This window comes from Acanthaster planci, linkage group LG12 (genome assembly GCF_054643075.1).
Source record: "Acanthaster planci isolate LZ-2023a linkage group LG12, COTS_SCS, whole genome shotgun sequence".
Lineage (NCBI taxonomy): Eukaryota > Metazoa > Echinodermata > Asteroidea > Valvatida > Acanthasteridae > Acanthaster > Acanthaster planci.
The window spans coordinates 9,922,007-9,941,750 of NC_141788.1; the positions used below are offsets into that span (position 1 = coordinate 9,922,007).

The window sequence follows — 19,744 nt, forward strand, 5'->3', positions numbered from 1 at the left end:
AGCAAGATTTTAAAGCTTTTACTTATTTATTCACTAAGCCATGTTCGGCAGGATGTTAAGGCTTTGAACCTTGCGGATAAAGTGCTCGCCAACTCCCGATATTAACCAACGCATGACATAAATTAAAGAACATTTTTAATTTTCTTGCAAATTTTCCTCTCCAGTAAGTCTTATATATATGAACTTGATCGACATCTCCTCTCAGATAATCTTAGTGAGAGGTACCGCGGTACTGTTTAAACGTTTCAGTTTTCCACACTTCCCCTTACAGTTGAGGGCGCTGCTGCTGTGACGTCACTCCAGCAGTACATTATTCAAGTAGGAGGTTCTCTTTTTATTGCGTAACCGAAATGTGCACACTGGGAGTGTTTGTGGGACACCTTTGTTCATTAGTCAAGAAGGAAAGAAAATTTGAGACAGCTAAATCTGAAAAATTCTGGTTTGTGTTCATTAATAACATTGGGATTTCTGCCTGAAGTGACCTTTGCTCGCATACATCCGCATTCGCATAAACATCAAGAAGGCACCAATGTGCTGTTAAAAACAGGAGGAGTATTTAAAAGGACTGCATCAAAAGGTTGCATCGATTTCATGAGCCTTAGGTACCAAAAATATCCTCCCCAAAATAGTTCTACGGGTAAAATTCTTCTTAGCTGGCAATTCAGTGAGGAAAACAAAAGCAGCCACAGATGACGTGCTTGTGGTAATTGTATATTATTGGTTACCAGGTTACCCGCCATTGCTTCGGACAATTACATCTGCTCGATCCATGCCAGGCTGATCTTTACACTCGCCCACATCAGTTCATCGACAAGGGGCCGATGCGGGGTTTCCCTGCAGGGCGCGCTGGCAATTATCGATCAGTTATCGATCAGGGCAGATTGCATTGTGGACAGCGAAGGGGGTGACACTCAGTAGCCACGCACGTAAACAGAATGCCTTGATTTAATTATGTATGGACTGCCCATGGACATTTGATTCCGTGCTGGTTAGACTTGTACGAGTCGTTTCAGTCTTTAGTACATTTCATTTTGTTTGCTCATTATTTTTAAGAGAAGAGAAGTTTACACTTCTTCCACTTTTAATGAAAATTCCCTTTGGCACTTTATGATTGCGAGCAGAATTAATCAGAAGTATGCACATTTTATCCATTCTTTTCTTTGATAAGAGGACTGATAGACCTTGTTGCTTAACTCGAGGAAAGGAAAAATTCAAAGCTACTAAATGATTCACTATGTCGTCACACGCAGGGCGCAGGATCGAGCGTCCGTATATGTAAGAAATGGACAGTACGGAAGGCAGGTTTGAATCAGCGCTGAAGGCTTCAATTGTTATTGGCAGTACAAGCTTAACTTTTGTTAAAAAGTAGTCTTCTAAATCGTGATTAAAAGTAAAGGGTCATATTTTTCTGTTTTGAAACGAAAGATCGTGACGAACTGGTCGATGTTCAATGTGTCAATATATTTTTATGTGATAAATACGGGGGAAAAAGTGCAAAAAATAACCGCTTTCCAGCGCAACATTCTTGTTATTAATCAAGAGTTATTTCAAAATCGAGCCATACTTTACTTGTCTTTTTTTTTATTAAGGACGCTCAAAAAGACTAAAGGTGAGAAGATGAAATGCAGAAATGGACAGGATGATTGTTAGGATGTCAAGAAAACCAGGCGTGGTTCTATGTGCTCCACTCCCGCGCAAAAATGAAAAACCGGAAGCGAAATTTAAAAGGTGATGTCACGTGCGAAGGGTCTAGCCCCCGTCCCCCAACAATTGGCTCTGGAACAAGAAGAATACACGTATTTTACAGATCGGTCCCGACGGGATGTACTCCATAGATAAGGTTTAAATGTTATCAGTCTCAAAGAGTCTTATATAAGGCTATTTTGTTTTCAATAGTTTTGTTTCTATTTCATCAGCTTAAAAATATGTAAGCTGAGATCACTTTTAAGTGTTACTCAGTCTGGCAGCCTGACGGAAATTGACATTATGTACGCCACAGCCAAGGAGGGTTCCTGTTTATTTACAATGTGAGAGATGTTTGGATTATAAATGGTTCAGAAAGTTAAGTACAACCATGGCAGCCAAGAGCTAAATTGGATTTAAATTCACTTTTTTGTAATGACTCATAAATCTACACACACAATTTTCAAAAGCCATCAACTGAGAAGTAGTCCTTGCTATACCCATGACTCACTTTATCGAGCTGGGCCGCAATATTTCGAGGATCTACGTACATTAATTTCGTAATAGGCTTTCAATGTCTGTACACCAGCACCGTCCATGGCGTTGATATGACGAGCCGGGAGATAACCACTAAAAAAGGAGCTCCTTCTATCTCCGTAGTTATCTTTGCAGTTTTTCCTAAGACAGATTAACTTCTTCCCTCTGTCATCGATCGTCTTGGCCGATATTTTTTCCCCTGACCAACTGGAGAACCCAGTCGATCTCTGCTCATTAAAATTGAAAGACTCGCGGGGCCCGTGACAACCGAAAACTCACTAAAATATTTAAACGCTAACAAACGGGCACATCGTCGAGAAATCCGCCTGCCCGGGACGCGGCAGTGGTAGGTAATCACCGTTCATGGATTGGAGGGAAGAGGCGAAAAAGTGTACTTCCAATCCTGGGAATTTTTCTGTTTGGAAGAAATAAATGGTTCAAATGATAAAGTTGTTGACAATGTATGCTGCAATATTTCAAGAAATGAAGCAAGATTTTCTAAACATTTTTTTCATTAGCTTGTTTTTCAAGATTGCTGTATTGGCCTCTGTCCTGGCAATATCCCAAACTGGCCAATGAATATATCTTTATATAAACTTTAGGTCTAAGAAGAGTCTGAAAAATAAAGACAGTTGTGCTTAAAACAGAAAAAAAAACGAGGGAGGCCACCAGCAGCAACTTTGGAAAGGGGGAATTTTAACCTATACATTTGAATTTGTAAAGACAATGCTAACAACTTTAGATTACTGTTTGTCGAAGCTAAACTGCGAAGTTGATTTTCTGAAAATTGTTCAAAATACACTCTTAGGTTTTAGTCAGCGACTGCCTATAGACTTCGCTTTCTTCTAGACTGTAGTGTGAATTGTGACATAAAAAATGCCTCACATTGTATTACAATATTTGAAGGTGTAATGAACATAACTTTTTTTCAACAGTACCACATTTCTGTCTGGTACTATTACAAGTTCGAGGTCCGAGGGGTGGAGTCCATCTCCCTATTCCCTGCAATTCCTGAGGTTTAAAAGTATACACGGTGCAGGTAGTGAACAGTGGTGTTTAAAGTCATCACATTCGAATCAACCTCCTTCCTTATGAGTCCTCTTTCCTCGCAGGCATTATAGAAAAGCACTCAGAAATCATGACTGTCGGGTTGTACGTCGATTGAAATTTTCTGTCTGATCTCAGCCGAGCCGCTCCCCTTCAAAGTACCGGACCACGATTCAACGACAACAAAACGGCAATTCGATAATCTACTTGTAAACCATAAGTGTTCAGTGGTTATCAAGCTCGGCTAGGTAAATTTACACAGCCGTATCATGGGTCCACTTCGGATTGCTAATCACAAAGGGAAACACGTCCCATCTCCGATATATCAACTGTTTTGGCACGTTCGAGTTATCTTCGTAGAGTTCCGACACTTTATGGTTTCCATAGTGCGCGTTTCATAAAAAAAGACGAGGCTTCTTCGTCATTTGACGAGAGGCGCGCTCTTTACGGGAACAATATCGCTGTCGGCCGCCATGGCGACGCGATAAACGGTCACGCATACCTAAACACGAGGACAACCAAGTCGGTAAATCACAACACAATAGCGAGTGTCAGAATGACCCCATGGTCACAAAGAAAACGGATCAGGCGAACAAATGAGCTTGAACAAACCCGTCCCTGACGAATTTAGCCAGGCTTTGTCAGGATATTAATGATGGATAAAGAGAGGTAGTTGTCGTGCAGTGCGCGGGGGTTTGTCACTATACATTTACATTGTTGGGGATTTTCGCTCACATTGGCCGGGTGTATCAGCTATGGGTGGAAGGGCCGAAATCTCTCTTGTCCACATCTTTTGGGATTTTTGAACTCCACAACCGAATTCCGGTGAAGTTCTCAGTCTCAGTGGAATCGAGCAGCCATGTCGGAGACTTGGGTTCAGTCAGGTTCCGGCTTGCACAGGGCCATCACGGACCAGAGGATACGCCAAGTGCGGCTGCTGGTCGGCTTAGGCATGGACGTGGACAAGAGGGACTCAGCTGGGCGCACTCCCATCATGGTTGCCTGCTCCCTGGACTCCGAGGAGCTGAGCCTGAAAGTCATCCGACTCTGCCTCAAGAAGGGGGCTGACATCAACCGGGTGGACTCGGCCGGGCGGTCGGTGCTGTCCCACGCCTGCATGCATGGCCGGGAAGCCATCGTGGCGTTCCTGCTTGAGGAGGACAGCCTAGAGAAGAACCTGCCGGACCAGAACGGCGACACCCCACTGAACCTGGCCGCGGCCAGGGGGGAGCTGGGCTGCTTGGAGCTTCTCGTTCGGAGCCTGACCAAGGACGGCATCCCCGTGGACTACCGCAATAAGCAGGGCTGCACTGCGCTCCTGCTGGCCACCAAGGGGGGCCACTACCGGTGCGCCCAGGTGCTCCTCCAGCAGGGCCGGTCCTCAGTGAACTCCAGAGACAACGAGTGCTTCATGAACCCGACTGAGTGGGCGCGGCACAGCCAGAAGCTCCTGGAGCGGGACCTGCAGCAGAGGACCCGGGCACACCAGTCTAGCCTGGGAGCCGCGTCGACCGGGGCGTCGCTGCTCGGTAACCACCACAGAGTGGCCAAGCCATTCCTGCCTCCAATCGGCATCAAGAAGTGGTACGAGGAGGAAGAGCTGCTCACCAGGCAGCGCCAGATACAGGAGTCCATGAATGCTCTCGTGCAGAGTCTCGAAGAGCGCGAGAAAGAGCTGAGAGATCAAGGAGCTGACAACCAGAAGCCACCGCCCACCGCCAAGCCCTCCTCCTTTGCTTCCACCGTGGTCTTCCCCGACGGCCCGACAAAAGACCACTACCTGTGCGCCCTGTTCAGGCTGTACCAGGATCAGCTCTTACAACGGCCGACTAGACTGACCTCAAGGCCCACCACCGTCCCCGGGGCGGGGACGGACCCGTCCACAGACGGGCATCTTGGGGCAGGAGACACAAGGAGGCTGTCGGTAATCTCTGCCAACCCCAAGCGGCCCTTGCTGAGAAGGCAGATGAGCACCCTGGCTATTGGAGGTTTCATGAAGACAAAACTCACCTTGACGGTCAACTGAGCTTCCAAAAGAGCATCCGTTCAGCCTGGTTGGTAACATGCAATCGCGAAAATAGATGTAATACAGCCAAAGGATAGGCCTAGATGCCAATATTGGACAGGGTATTGCAGAAAAGGGGGAAATCAACAAAAACTCTGCCCATCTAACAATTGACTTTTGAACTGTTTGAATCGTATGAAATGCAACTTAGGATTTATAGCAAACTGTCTGAAATTGTACAGTTATGCTAAGTAGAAAATGTTCATGCCCCAGGGGATACAAGTGGACACAATTATCGAATCAAAGTTCTGCAAAGCCTTCAGCACCAGGAGGAATTCTCGAATTTTTTATTTTTGACTAAATGTGTGAAATTTAAGCCCTATTTTACTTCGCAAATGATACGAGGCACTCTCCATTTTGTATTAGGTGTTTGTGTGCGCTACTGAATAGCCACACACACTACCATTTGGGGAATCCTGAAGACATACCCATTTGGAAAGACAGAAATTGACGGAATAGAAGTTTCGTGATGCACCAAAAAAAAACACATTTAAGTACTGTAAAGTTGGCACCTCCACAATACCAATAGGTAACAGTTTACAGATTTTGTATCACAGACAGCACGTGAACCATAGCGATTGTTCAGTCATCGGTGTTGAGGTCATTACACGTTGAAAAGCACGACAATCAGTTGATTTCTTAACGATTTTATAATGTGTTCAACCAATTGCATCCGTCTTGTTTGACAGTAACCGTTGCAGTTTAAGAAGACACTCACTTTGTTAAAGTTTGTGGTGTGCTGTTTGAAAGTAAGAATCGATTTTAATCAATGTCACTGTGAAACTTACAGTCAGAAGATTGTCGTTGTATGCTGTTCAGATGGCTATTAAATGTGTAGATCAGTAAGTCAGGTCTCAGTAGGTTATTTCATGGACATTTTAAGTATGACAGTGGAATACATATCGCAAACCCTTTCTCGACGGCCTCAGAGCGCCCTTTTCAATTATATTTTTATCGTTCGGCTGTCTTCCAAGATACAGTGTACTTTTTTTCAAACCTGGAAGAGCTGGTCTTTTTTAAAGGTTAATAGAAACTGAAAACATTTAGTTCACGTGAAATATGTCAAAATAACAACAAACACGTAACCATTTTCAAGACATCATAAATGCAATGTTTACCCATTAATCGTGATACCTGTCTCAAATCGAAAACACTCTCTCAGTCCAAGAAATACACGGTAGGACTGCGTCTTTTAATTTTTACCTCGAACCGAGACTGTGTTTACCTTTGGGCCAAGCTACACCAAACACAACGTGGTCTATTGCAATCGTCCGATACTTCATGGACTGTGTGCAATCATGCCATGTGCTCTGCATATGTAGGCGTTCTGCTGATGACGTCATCAAATCAGCATGGGAGCGCGAACGGCCAAAAGGGGATTTTTGGTGGGCGGGGAAACGCAGGATCTTTTTATTCATTTTGGGGTCACGATTAATGGGGTCAACATTGAATTTATAATGTTTTTGAAATGGTTACGTATTTATTGTTGTTTTGAAATACTTCACGTGAACTAAATGTTTTCAATTTCTGTTAACCTTTATGGAGGGATCTCAACAACTGGGGCAGATTCCACCCCTAAATTCAGCTGTCGATTACCTGATGGTTTCAAACATTAGCATGCATAGAAAGAAGAAATCAAAGTCAAAATGCGAAGTAATAAACTTCCCATAGTAAGTCACTGGGTTTTGATGGTGTGGTTAACGTTACTTAAAGTTCACGGCCTCACTCGTGTTGGACCGCGTTCATTGAGCGCGCGCGTCAGCGGAAAACGTGTGGATTTTAATTGTCTAGTCTCGGAAGAAAATGCGTACTAGGAGAGGACGGCATATCCAATCTTCACAAAATTGGTGGCAAAAATGACCGCGAAGTGTTTCTGAAAAAAAAAATTTAGCTCAGCGTGCAAGTGCTCTTTTAAGGTTATAGTTGGACACATATGAATAGCCTTTTGTTTAAGTGGAAAAGATGCATACTTTAACTTTTTCGGAAGACCTCCCATATGTTTTGTACACGTTTTCCAACCGTGGACTCTTCGGCAACCGTGGACCCTATTGTCCCCTATTGTTATATGTCCACGATTTGAATGTGTATACAAACTCACACACACACAAAACCACTATCTGACATTTCTTTGTGGTTACTCCCAACAAAATGTGCATTTTTCTCCAACATTGCAATTATCCATGCTTTCTTGACAAATGAGGGCGCTGCGTGTTGTGCGGGAATCTGCGTTCAGCAAATATGTGCCAGAAAACTGTGACCACAGGCCCTAGTGGCCAACTGTCAAGAGGTGAACACGATCGGTCATCAAAGTAAGCAAAATTTCAATAGCAAAACAGGCAAAAGTCTGGAAAACTGTAGTGCAGAAGCAGCTTTAACACCGAGGTCACTACACTGGATGATATCAGACTCATGCTCATAAATAGGTAACTTTTCTTCAGCATTCAATTCATAAGGCATAATTCCCTCAAATTGACACGGCAAAAAATGGCAGCCAGTTTCAATTATACACTCAAGAGATTTTACAAGAGCTGCATGGGAAAAAACTGCACGAGCCCTTTCACCTTTTAGCCATTTCTGTGTTTGTATGTTATCATTGTACAAAAAAAAATCACATTTCCCGAGACGATTCTGCATTCGCGCCATAAGCATCCCAACTTAGGTGCAGCTCATGGGAACTAGTGCGACGAAAGCATGAGAATGTGAATCGAGAATAACACCCACATTTTGTTGTTCATAGAAGGGCCAAGTTACACAGAGAGCGATCAATCATATGCAAGAATGTAAAAACAAGAGTTTTCCTGTGTACGGGACTGCTTACACTCAGTGTCTGAGAGCGGACAAACTGGGTGCACCGCAATGGGACGACAAATCACTACATCAAGAACCCTGAGCTAATTTCCAAAGATATCGCGGTTCTGGCCAATCAGCAGTCTCATAAGGTATGACGTCATCAACTCACCGCCACTCATGATTCTTGCTGTTGAGCGCTAGTGTGAGGACTCGGTCAGAACTGTATGTAGAGAGCGTAGAGCCACTTCAGACTTTGGAACCAAAATGGCTGCTCATCATTTTGTGCGCAGTTTAGCATTCAACTACTGTGTGCTAATCCTCCACGTCACTGAGGCATAATCCACCATTTTGGTTCCAACAATTGAGCCACTCATGTCGCAACTCTCTCTTTAAACAGCTCTGAACCGAGCTATAAATGGAATCACACGTATGAAGCCAAACCAACGTTCACAGCCATGCACACATGTATGGGGCTCATCCAACCATAAAAATCTTCACACAAAACTCCATAAGAATTAGGTTCCTATTGGTACCGGTCTAAAACATTCGGACTTTATTTTCCTGAGAAAAAAATCCTCCCCGTCCATAATTTCGACCCAGGATTCGAACACACACCCCACAGATCACAAAGCATTACTGCTTTAACTGCTTGACTGCCGCAGTTCTCACTAGTTGCTGGTGTTTTTACTGTTGGTATATTTGTAATACCGATGAACGGCTGCAAAGCGAGTCTAATATTACAATGGGGCATGCGCTATATATATACAACCACGGGTGGTTGGACTACACGTGTGATTGCATTCATATCTCCTGAACTCGGTAATCGGCATTCCGATCGGTTTTTGCCTTAAATGTATATTTAAATGTATTTTTTTATAGCACGCTGCAAACCACATTTTCCACCATCGTTTTCAGTTATTGCTTGTCTGTGCAAGTAGTCTTAAAAATAGTCCTGAGGAGTATTTCAGTGCGGCTCGTAATGAGTCAGCGATTATATCGATATCCCACCCTATCGGGTCATAGTTTCTCTACCACACTTTACCATTTGAAGTGATGTCCCCAGATGGACTCGGTTCGCCAACTTTAGAGTACCGTATCGAATCGGCAGTGGCACGCGCTGACACCATCTACACGTTCAGAATATCAGGGCTGAAGCAGGTGGCTTCGAGGACGCAAGCGCGCCTGTGCAGTTTTCAGTGACGACGACTAACCGAGGCCCGGCCGCGCCATGGCGCACCGAAGCGCAGAGGCGTCCTGATTAAACCCAAACCCGGCCGAGCCTGCGAATTTGCTATCATAATGTTGTTCTATCATTGACTCGATTGACCTGGATTCGGCCCCGCTGACATAATGGTTATTCCATGCCCGGGGGAATATAAGGCAACCGCGGGGAGGAATCGAGGAGAGGAGGGGAGGCCTGTCACTGTGTGCCGGTCGAACCGAGGGCCCCGCGTGTTGTTCCGATCGCCGGGGTTAAATGTTGAAACTGGGACGCGCACTTAGCGAGACGTTGTTATCTCAACCATTCGCAATAATATATCGGTGACTGATCGGTGTGGCCCGCAGGAGAAAACAGGTTGATGGGAAGTGGCGATATTTTGTTGTACCACTAACAATATACACACTTGGTAAGTTTTTTTTTGGTTGGATTATCTATAAGATCACCTTGGCAACAGTGCCACTACCAGCATTGACTTAGATTCATCAATTTGAGGATATTAGGTGTGCGATGATTATAAACCGCCGGGAAAAAAGAAGGGGAAAAAAAGCTGTGACACAATACTGACGTCATTTTATTTTAAAGGGTGAGTACCACTTTGGCTTGGGGCGCTTGGAACAGCGGGTAGACTCAACGTAAACAGGTCAATAAGATCATTTTCGGGGCAGTGGATGCCTGGCACCCTTATTGGCTTATAATTCCGACACCGGGCATCTCCCGGGCGCGACCTGTTTTTGCAGGCTGGGTTTTGATTGCGCGCACTGCTGTCCCAAGGAAGACGCCGGGGGCTCTTCACCATGGAGTTTCTGGCCTGCATTAAGGTCCGCCAGAATGTCAACACACATGTAAATCCGGCGTTATGACAAGAAAGCCTATCGGAAAACGTCAACATTTACTCAAAATGTTTTGCATAACCCTCCCCCGCGGACGGAATGTGACTCTCGGATTTTGTGCCGAGAGGCCGGGGGCGACGGAGGACTAGCTGGTCGCTTCGGCCGGGTGCGCTCCCCGTGCCTCTTAGAGAGATTGCCGTTGCATATTATTATCGAAGCCAGAGTACAGCGCACGAGTTCAGCCGTGCAAGAAATAAAGAAACATGTCCACAAAACCGCATAATTGGCCCACAAAAAATCTTGATTCCTGGCTCGCGACGTTGGCAGGGTACTGTACCCAGCATATGCTCGCTAAATAATTGTTCCACTTGACACATTGCCCAGTGGATTTGGGCGAATGCGGGGAAGATGATGAAAATGGCCCGGCAAATCTCAACTTGCAAATACAGAACTGAAAAGACAACAAACCCGTAGACGTTCTCTGCAATGTATTATTTGGAGCCGCGCAGAAACCACTTGAGAATACATGCCATAATGAGGTAGAGGGGGACTCCTGTACAAAACTCCCAGACCTGGGTTCCATAATAGAGCCTTATATTTGTCCAGCCTTGGGTGTCAACACAGTTTGGCGACGTTGTTCCTATTGTTAAATTTTACCTATTACTTATCTGACCCACTTCCAAGGAATATCTCAAATTGTAGAAGGTAAATCTTTGGATATCAAACGCGCAAATATCAGCAATTCTAAGGAACTACGGCGATTCATTTCTTTCCAGGGTGTGCATACAGTAGCAGTAGCCTATCACACAAATTTTCTGATGTTTGAGCCCGCTTATGGAAAGATTGACGGTCTCGTTTCCCCAGAGCGTTGGGAGGACTAAAATCACAGCAAGGATCACATGTGCCGTCTACGGACGGCAAACGAAGGTGCATGGGCCCTTCCAGTGGACTAAAATCGACTGGCCAAGTCTTACCTTGAGGAGCAAAGATTTTCACCGACTGCTCGGCCATGATTCGGTTTCAGTACCTGAGACTAGGGGCGGATCCAGAACCAAAGGGGGGGGGGTAAAATTTTGTTTTTGGATGAGAAAAACAAGAGGATTTCTTCATTATATCCTTTATGTGCTTTCTCAGTTAAAGGCTAAATTCCAAGACTTATCAAAAGGTTTGGGGAAGAAATAGAAATAAATTAGCCCCCCGCCCATAAAAGAAAAAATTTTCGACTGCTCCTCCCTGATCTTCCTTAACCAGATTTATTAACCCGCTGGACAGGCAAAATAAGGGAGTGCCTCCCCCGGGGGGAGAGAGCCCTTAATGCCAGTTACAGACCTCAACTCCCGCACGGCATCATTGCAACATGTGATGCAAGGGGACGTCCCCCCCTCTGAAGACGGAGTGAAAATGAGTCGGCTTATCTGAGGAATCAAATCGGGATTCTGGGTTATCGGGACCACGCATCGGTACCGTCCGTATTTGGACCGTCCCGCGGGATTGTATCAATTACGAATGACAGAAAGAGAGAAAAGAGGAAATGAAGAAAAAATCGGAGCGAAAGGAGGAGAAAAATTAACGATGCACGCCGACAGGGCCTAGCCATTCATGGTACCGGAGCCATGAATATTGCGAGGTTCTTAGAGTCAGCGTTGGCATATTCGAGGTCGTGAAAGCGTAATTGTGTCACTTGTCGAAATTAGGGGGAGAAACGGGTTGAGAAATGACCAGAGTGTCCAAAACTGGCAGGTTCTTCTTTCCCCGAACTTACTCCTCGTCCTTTGATGGATGTCCGGGATCAATGATGAATAAACGTATACATTATAAAAGACACTCTGAATTATAGAGATGGTTAGTCGGGGACGACAGGGATCCAGACACTGGGTAAACCAGCAATCATCTAAACCATACAATGCGCATCAATTAAAGGTGAACTGAAAAGCAGAGACTGAGTTATCCCCAACAAAGCAAAACAAGAAGCCTAAACAGAATTAAATTACCATCGAATAATGATCAGATGAGATCATATCGAACCAAACCGAGCCCCAGTCGAAACGAATCCAGCTGAAACGAAGAAAGTTGATCGAGGAGCCCTTTCAACGCGAAGTTCGGCAGCAGTTGCATCACTCAGAACGAGACAGTTTGGTTTTCAATGATGCAAGGTCATTCGAGCAGAGTGGCTGATGTCACGCCAGTTCGAACACATTCAGTGCGCGCGAGTCGGCGTATGTCCCCACCCAAATAGGACCAACCTTGTTTATACGCATATTGATGTTCTCGAATAACCTCACGCACTTTGGTTTGGGTATGCACAATACCAAACTGCCGAGTCTTGCTGATGGAGAAATGGGAGCTTTTGTATTATCATTTATTAATAACCATAAAAGAAAAAATGCTTTAATTTCATGGAGTTATGAAGCAGACAAAAAGGCCTCCTATGAGCTTAGTCTAACGGGTCACACAGAATACCAGCACCACCTGTTTTGAGTTTTGGCAAGTAAATCTTTCTTGCACTGACAGGAAAACTCTCACTTGTCGCGTAGTTTGCCACAAACCACTCTTATGTATGCGAAACCCTATATCCTTAAGCGGCCTTATACATACGTTAACTTCGGTTTCACCAAATGCCCTCGTGGCGCACTTATAACTCCTGTGACAACGTTGAAGGCCACTCGTTTACGGCTTGGAGATTAAGTGAAAGTTAAGTTTGCTCCGTAATTTCTTGGCAGTCGGGGCATCACGGCCTTGATCGAGACGAGGCGCGACAAAAACAGTTTTATCAGCGGAACGAAGCGATTGGATTGTGCCGTCGCCGGCTCGCAGGTGATTACCCTGGGTCCGTTGCACCGCACTGTCGAACCCCCCTGCCTTTCCCCTCCCTTCACCTCCATCTTCAGTGACATTGGCCACTGATAGACATCACCATCAAATAAACAGGGAGGGGTAGGGGGCAAGAGATGAGCAGATCAAGCCGAGCGAAAGAATTCCGAATCAATTGGCCGTCTCTCCTGATTACTTAGATCCCCCTCCTCCTCTTCTGTTTTCAGACAAAACATTAACGGGCGCAACATAACAGCGCAACCCGCGCCAATTTTAATGCGCGGGGGGGAAAGTTCCGTTTCCCCCCCGGGTTTTTGTTTTTTTTATTTGCCACGCCGTTTTTTTTTTCCCCCTGTAGTACAGCACAGGACCGAACGAGGCCGAATCGATCCCGCACCGAGTGCAGACTCAGGCTGGAGTTTTTTTTTTTTCTTCTTCTTCTTCTTTTGGCGGGCGAGCTCTCCCCGAGGGGCCGAGCGAGGAACCGCGGTCGAGCCTCCTCCATCAAATCGGCCATGATTACATTGGCCACGCAACAAACATCGGCCGGACAAATCAGATTAGACATTTTGGTGAGGGGGAAGGGAAAGGTAAGATCGTAAATTTCATTGTCGCATTAAGGCGAGATGCTTAGCGAGTCGTGTACACAGCGTTGGAGCAACCTCGGCTTCTGAGTCACTTTTTTTTCCATTCACCTTGAAACAAAAATCAAACGCGAAAATTCAATTCCCCTGGTCAGTTTTGACAGGTCTCACGCCTGTCAAAAGTACAAACTACTCCAATGATTGCGGAGCAAGGTTGTTCGAGTTCATAAAAGGGACACCCGAGACTAGAAGTTATAAACTCCCCTGCATGTATCTAAGTGTACACAAATGAAGGGCCAGAAATCGACTGCCTTTGTAACTTGAATGGGAAGAAGCGACAGCAATAAAAGAATCATTATTATTATTACTATTAATCATTTCTGGTAATGACACCAAGGTTTCCTCAAAAGCACCCGAGGCACTCTGGCTCGCAAGCCTGAAGAAACCCGTAGAGAGGAGACAATGAGAAGCAGTTACAGTTTTAGAGGTGGGTGGAAAACCCCAGGGGAATATTCTGGTTGAAACCCACGGAATCAGGTAGGGACTGAAAACCCAATCCACTACATATGGACAGAGCCGTGATTCGAATCCCGACCACAGAGGTAAAAGGCGAGGAAAGATCCACTACGCCAACCTGACTCCCTTGGACACACAGACAGCTGCTACACCCTGCTTTAGTCAAAGTACCATTCCCACAAACCCATGAACAAAATTCGACCCAAATGTTGTGACAATTTACCCGAGTTTGAAACATTTGAAGTAAGTTCATCGCAAATAACAGCAATACCTATCGTTTTATTATAGCCATTTTCTCCCGTTGTTTTTACATCAGACTATGCCGGGCAAAGCATTCGATTGTTATTCATACAGAGAAAGACTTCTGCACATCACACCAGCGGGATGTGCGTTTTATTGAAAAAAAAAACAGCGGCGTAACTAGGGCTAAATGTTGGGGGGGGGGTCACGGGCACCCGCTGGGAGGGCATCCTTGGGGAGGGTGCCCCCGTAGTTACGCCACTGATTATATGACGTGTGTACCTCAAACCAGAAGACTCTCAATTTGCTTTACATCATATCAACCCTGCTCAGTGAGCCCAGAAACATTCTTAGGGAATCATATGAACTTCCTGGGGTGTACCCTTTGCATCCATCGGTGCAACCTTTCCAGACGCTCAGTTTCAGGCCAGTCAACCACGATAACCCTCTAGCTCTGCCCTCACAGGTTCCTGTTTACACTCCTCAGTGTGGAAAGGTAAGTAAAGGTGGAGTGACTTGCTCAAGGATCCAGTCCACTAATTCAAGCCCCATTGAAAACAGTGTAAAATCAGCACCGTCCAGGGCCCAGTAGCATGCACGCCAACATCCCTGAGATTTCTGAAACACAAATTAAATTCCTGTCTGGTCACTTATCTTTCAATTTCTTTTCAATTTTTTGTGGGTTAACCAATTACATTTTTAATTATTCCCACAAAACAAAATCACCCCCCAAAAAGTGATTTTCCCGAAGTCTGATTGCAGCCATTTTTCAAGTGGCAACCCTCAACTTTCTCGGGCACTTAGGACCATTTTTCAACCGTAACTTTTAGCCCTTCTGCTCTCATATGAAAGCTCAAAGACCCAGGGAGTTGATCCCGGCAACGATTTACACAATCTCATCATTTTGGGGGCCAAACAATCTCCTTTTTCAAAAGATACTGTGGGGGCACTTTTAATGCTAATGAGCTGGCCAGAAATTCTCACTTGAATTAGTGGTCTGCACCCTCAAGGGCGCAGGATCGGAACCCCGACCCTACGATCGGGAGTAACAAATCCTAACCGATAGGCCATACATCCACACATAACTGTTATTAAATCCAACCTTCTTCCCGGCCGTCGTTATTCCCCCCGTCGGTGTCACCCATCCGCAACGAGAGTTAACGACGGCATCAGTCATTGTCCGTTGACAATTCCGGCACCCCTTATACACTTGGCCAAGTTTAGCGGGTTCGAGGATGGATTACCAAGAAACCAAGTCACGATTCCAGTTCAAAACAGGTTGCACTGAATCTTGTACTCGCTCGTAAATTGTGTGGTACAGTGTCGTAGATTTTCCTGTTCGCCCCCCACGCCCTCCCAGAAGGTCACCAAATTTAGGCTACGCTTATCGGGAGAACATTTCTTAAATTATCAGGAAAGTGAAACTTCTTTTCACGTCAACCGTCAGAATTGTTAACGCAGTGTCGTTTCCTTCCCGTATCCATGCACTGTGTCCACTCCGGTCTCTGCCAAAATATACCTCTGTCACTTGGTCAACATTCAGCCTTGCACAGAAACCTTCAGATTTCTTCAGACCCCTGTACTACGTGAGCTACGCTGCCTCCCGGTCATAGTACGAGTGGAATTATTATTACCGAAAATGCGTCACTTGGGAGACATTCCCATAAGAACGTGCACGAACTTTACTGTCCCATAATTAAATATTCCCTAATCTGATCTGAACCAAACTTTGTGTGTTTTCAATGTAGACCCTTACCTATCATCTGTTAAAATTTGGACGGTAAAATTTGGCCTCCTTCTGGTAGTTTGAAAATAGGGAGACACTGAAATGTCTCCCTAAAAGCCAATGTCTCCCTAATGCTGAAAAATGTACCACAAAATGTCTCCCAAATGATCCACTTGTAAATATTTAAGACACTCTGTATTATTTTTAAACTCATCCGGCATTGTGACTCAGCGCCACAGTACCTTATTGAACTGTTGTCAGTGCACAACCCTAACACTGGTAACATCCGTACGAGAGGTTGTGATGCCGTTAAGCTCAATCAACCTAAAATACGCCCAATGCCAAATAAAGCATATGGCCATCGTGCATTTTCCGTCTATGCCCCCATGCCATGGAATCGGCTTCCTGCCTATCTTAGGAACAACAGTTGAGTGTCGATTTTTAAAGTACAGTTGAAAACGTTTCTTTTTAAAAAGTTTTTTAATTAATCCCATTTTTAAAGCGTTTTACAATTATGGTGTTTTTCTTGTAAAGCGTTTTGAGATATTTTATGGAAAACGCTATATTAAGAATACATTATCATTAGTAGTATTATTAGATTGTGTTGCATTTGAATGATGCATCTGGAATTTTGGTGTGTGCTGATGCAAGTTTGCACATTCGCGAGCAAAATGTGTGATGTCTTTCCGGGAAGGCATATCACCTGTTCCAGCTTCCAGCTGAGAATTTTGGAAACTTTTCTGTCTTACGTTTTCCTTTCTTTGGTGGTGCATTGCTATCTCAGTACATGTCAGTAGGCCAGCGTGAAAGATTTTCTCACAGACACTTTAAAATACGAAAACTCTGTGTTTTCAAATGGGAAAAACCACCAAAACAAACAACGGCTTCCTTATGACATCACACCAACAGCGCCCTCATCAGTCAAAAGTGCATCGAGTTCATTTCATTTTTAATTTAAATTAGTGCAGTTTCAGTAAGAATTAGGAAAATATCAACCAGCATTCATACATCCAAAACTGAGGGATTTAAAGTTGGAGAAATTATGCAAATATAAGGCTTCCGCACACCTAGTACAGGTCAGAGCCTTCAGGTGTATAAATATTTGGTTTTCTGACTTTGGCAAGATGGCAAAATAGTATTTTTTTTTAAGAAAAAGAAACACCAACCTTTTGCACACTATCTTTCCATTTTGCCAATTGTTCAGGAAAATTTCAGTGAGAAGAAAATGGAGGTTAACCTCTGATCAATTACTGCCGATTATGATATGTGCAGTTTTATAGCACAAGGACGCTCAGATGAAAGATGAAAGTCATGTCACAAGATTGAAAAGATATGCATTTCTCATGCAGACTAAAGTGCGCCCCGCCTCGAGCAGAAGCACCCCCTCAGGGGTTGAAATGGGTTGGTTGGGAGCGTTCAATTTGTTGGTAGCGATGCGACCCTGGCGCCTGCATTTTGCAGTTGTTCGCGAACCAGCGAGGTTCAGTTCTGGCAAAGGAGCCTCCGTTGCTAAGAAAATAATATGCCCTCTTTGGTCCGGCTAGAGTTCCACAGCCACCCACATTGCAAGTTTTGTAAGACTGAGAATGCAAGTGCTTGTTACAGCTTGCAAAATTTATAAAAATATCACCTTGATATGAACAATCCAACGCATAAACTCTTTTACAGCCTATGTTGAAATGAATCATTGCTCTGTACTGGAAAGATTGGATTTAAGGGTATTAACTTTTTACAAAAATATTTCAAACAGTATACTTACTTTCTAAACATTCCAGGACATGTGGTACACACTTTCGAAATGAGTCATGCGGAATCGATGATTGGTCAGCTGTGTGTTCACCTGAGACAAATCTCTTAGACCTTCCTTTCTCTCTCCAAAGTTTCACCGTTAACCTACCTCCATCGTCTTGCCCCGTCGGTAACACTAGTGTCCCATTAAGTCCTCAGACGTCTACCTGTTCCGGAGAAGGATCCGTCTCAAAGGTATTGAGCAAACCCTGAGGGCGTCGCTATGTTACTTTCCGCGCTTACCCTTGCGCGGTTTCTTTTTTTTCCCCTCCCTGGATATAAAAATTCACGCGCGAACCCGGGTGAAACAACCACCCGTGTTTCGCCCGCGGGTGGCGCGGCCGCGACACCGCCTAAAACACGCCGAAGCCGCCGCCGCTCTGTTGCATAAAACCCCGAAGCGTTTGCTGGGATTTTTTCCCCCTATTCTTTCGTGAGGGTCTTCTTGTACGTAAATACGGATTTATTAAGCCGTGGATTATGCCATCAATTAGTCGCAAGCCGACACCGCACGATAGAAAAACTTTTCGGAAGTGAAGAACAGCCTTCTCGCCGCATTATCAGACTCGAGAGCACTGGAAGGGAATTTGTTTTGGAGCGGGATATGGTGCCGGGTATTTTTTTTCTTCTGTTGGGCAGGGGGTAATAATTTGCTGGAGATGTCAACTCAACTTCCAGCGCCCGGAGTCAAAATTCCTCATTTGAGAGAGAAAAAAAACCCCGTGTATTATACACTCGGGGCCTCAGGAAAGTTGGAGAGAAATATGCGATGGTTTTTCCCAGCTAGAAGACATTGCACTTTAGTTACCCTCGCGACTAGAAAAAAAAATTGTCAATTATGCAACAGTCATTCACATTCCGCTGAATTGGACTTCGGTGTGGCAACACATGAATGTTAATGAACATTTGCTAGTCCGCTGAAGTTCTGCGGAATTTATTCATACAGAGTAACACCTGCCAGTCAGGGCATTATATTTTTACCCAAACAGCATTGTGCTGATGTTGTAAAAGGGAAGGCAGTTTCAAGAAGAAGACTGTTAATATTTCATAGATCACAAGCAGGTCTTCATAACCGTTCACTGTTTCATCTGCAAAAGGTTACCCCCTACGTGTTATGGAAGGCGTAGCCGTGTCTTTCGATAAACGAGGATTCAATTATAATGGCTCAGTCGCGAGTCATATCGAAGCTACAGATAGTGATCATGGTGCGTTCAAACCCTAGTCTTGTTTGGCTTGGACATATACAGGTGCATGTACATGTATTCCGTTGAGGCCGACGTTGCTTCACACAATGCTTGAGATGGCGTGGGGGTAAATTCCGGAAGACCTGCCGGTGTTCATTCTAACTAAATTGGTTGTGGGAATTGAGCCTTCACGGAGGTGGGGGGGCAGTGTTGGAGAGTTTTTTTGCCCCTTCTGTCCAGAAGCTGGAGGAAATCCGGGAAACCGTAAAACTCATGCCATCAGTATTCCGACACACGAAGAGCAAGCACCGCCAAGGAACCGGTGTGCAGTTCTACACCAAGAGAGGGCGGGCTTAACTTTTAATGGACGTATTGTGCGAAGCCCACGCGTTTTCTCAAATTTCACAAGTCACGATTCCGTACCGTAAGCGTCACATCGAAGTAAAACACTCCCTTTCCATAATAATTATTGAGACGTTGGTCAACTTTGCTAGAAGATCTCTCCATCACGTTCAGTGATAAACTCTTGGAATCGAACCCCTTAGGCTTTCACATCTTTGCCGCCAAAATCTGTTTTGCCCGCGTAATGAGCACTGTCCGCCTTTGATGACAGGCAGAGCTCTCAAAGGTGAGCAGGCAACGGCCGTTTGATGTTCACCGCCCACGCGCCGCGGTCGCTTGTGCACAAACAACCCAATGCACACGTGAGAGAAATTCGAAA

At 44.9% G+C, this 19,744-nt stretch overlaps 1 protein-coding gene across 1 annotated transcript; it reads left to right on the forward strand.

Annotated features, from left to right (window-relative positions):
* Nucleotides 1-3,860: 3,860 nt before the first annotated feature.
* LOC110985128 (uncharacterized) lies at nt 3,861-6,178 on the forward strand. The gene has a single exon (XM_022245925.2). The coding sequence runs from the start codon at nt 4,127-4,129 to the stop codon at nt 5,291-5,293; it is 1,167 nt and encodes a 388-aa protein (XP_022101617.1). The 5' UTR covers nt 3,861-4,126; the 3' UTR covers nt 5,294-6,178.
* The last annotated feature ends 13,566 nt before the right edge of the window (nt 6,179-19,744 follow it).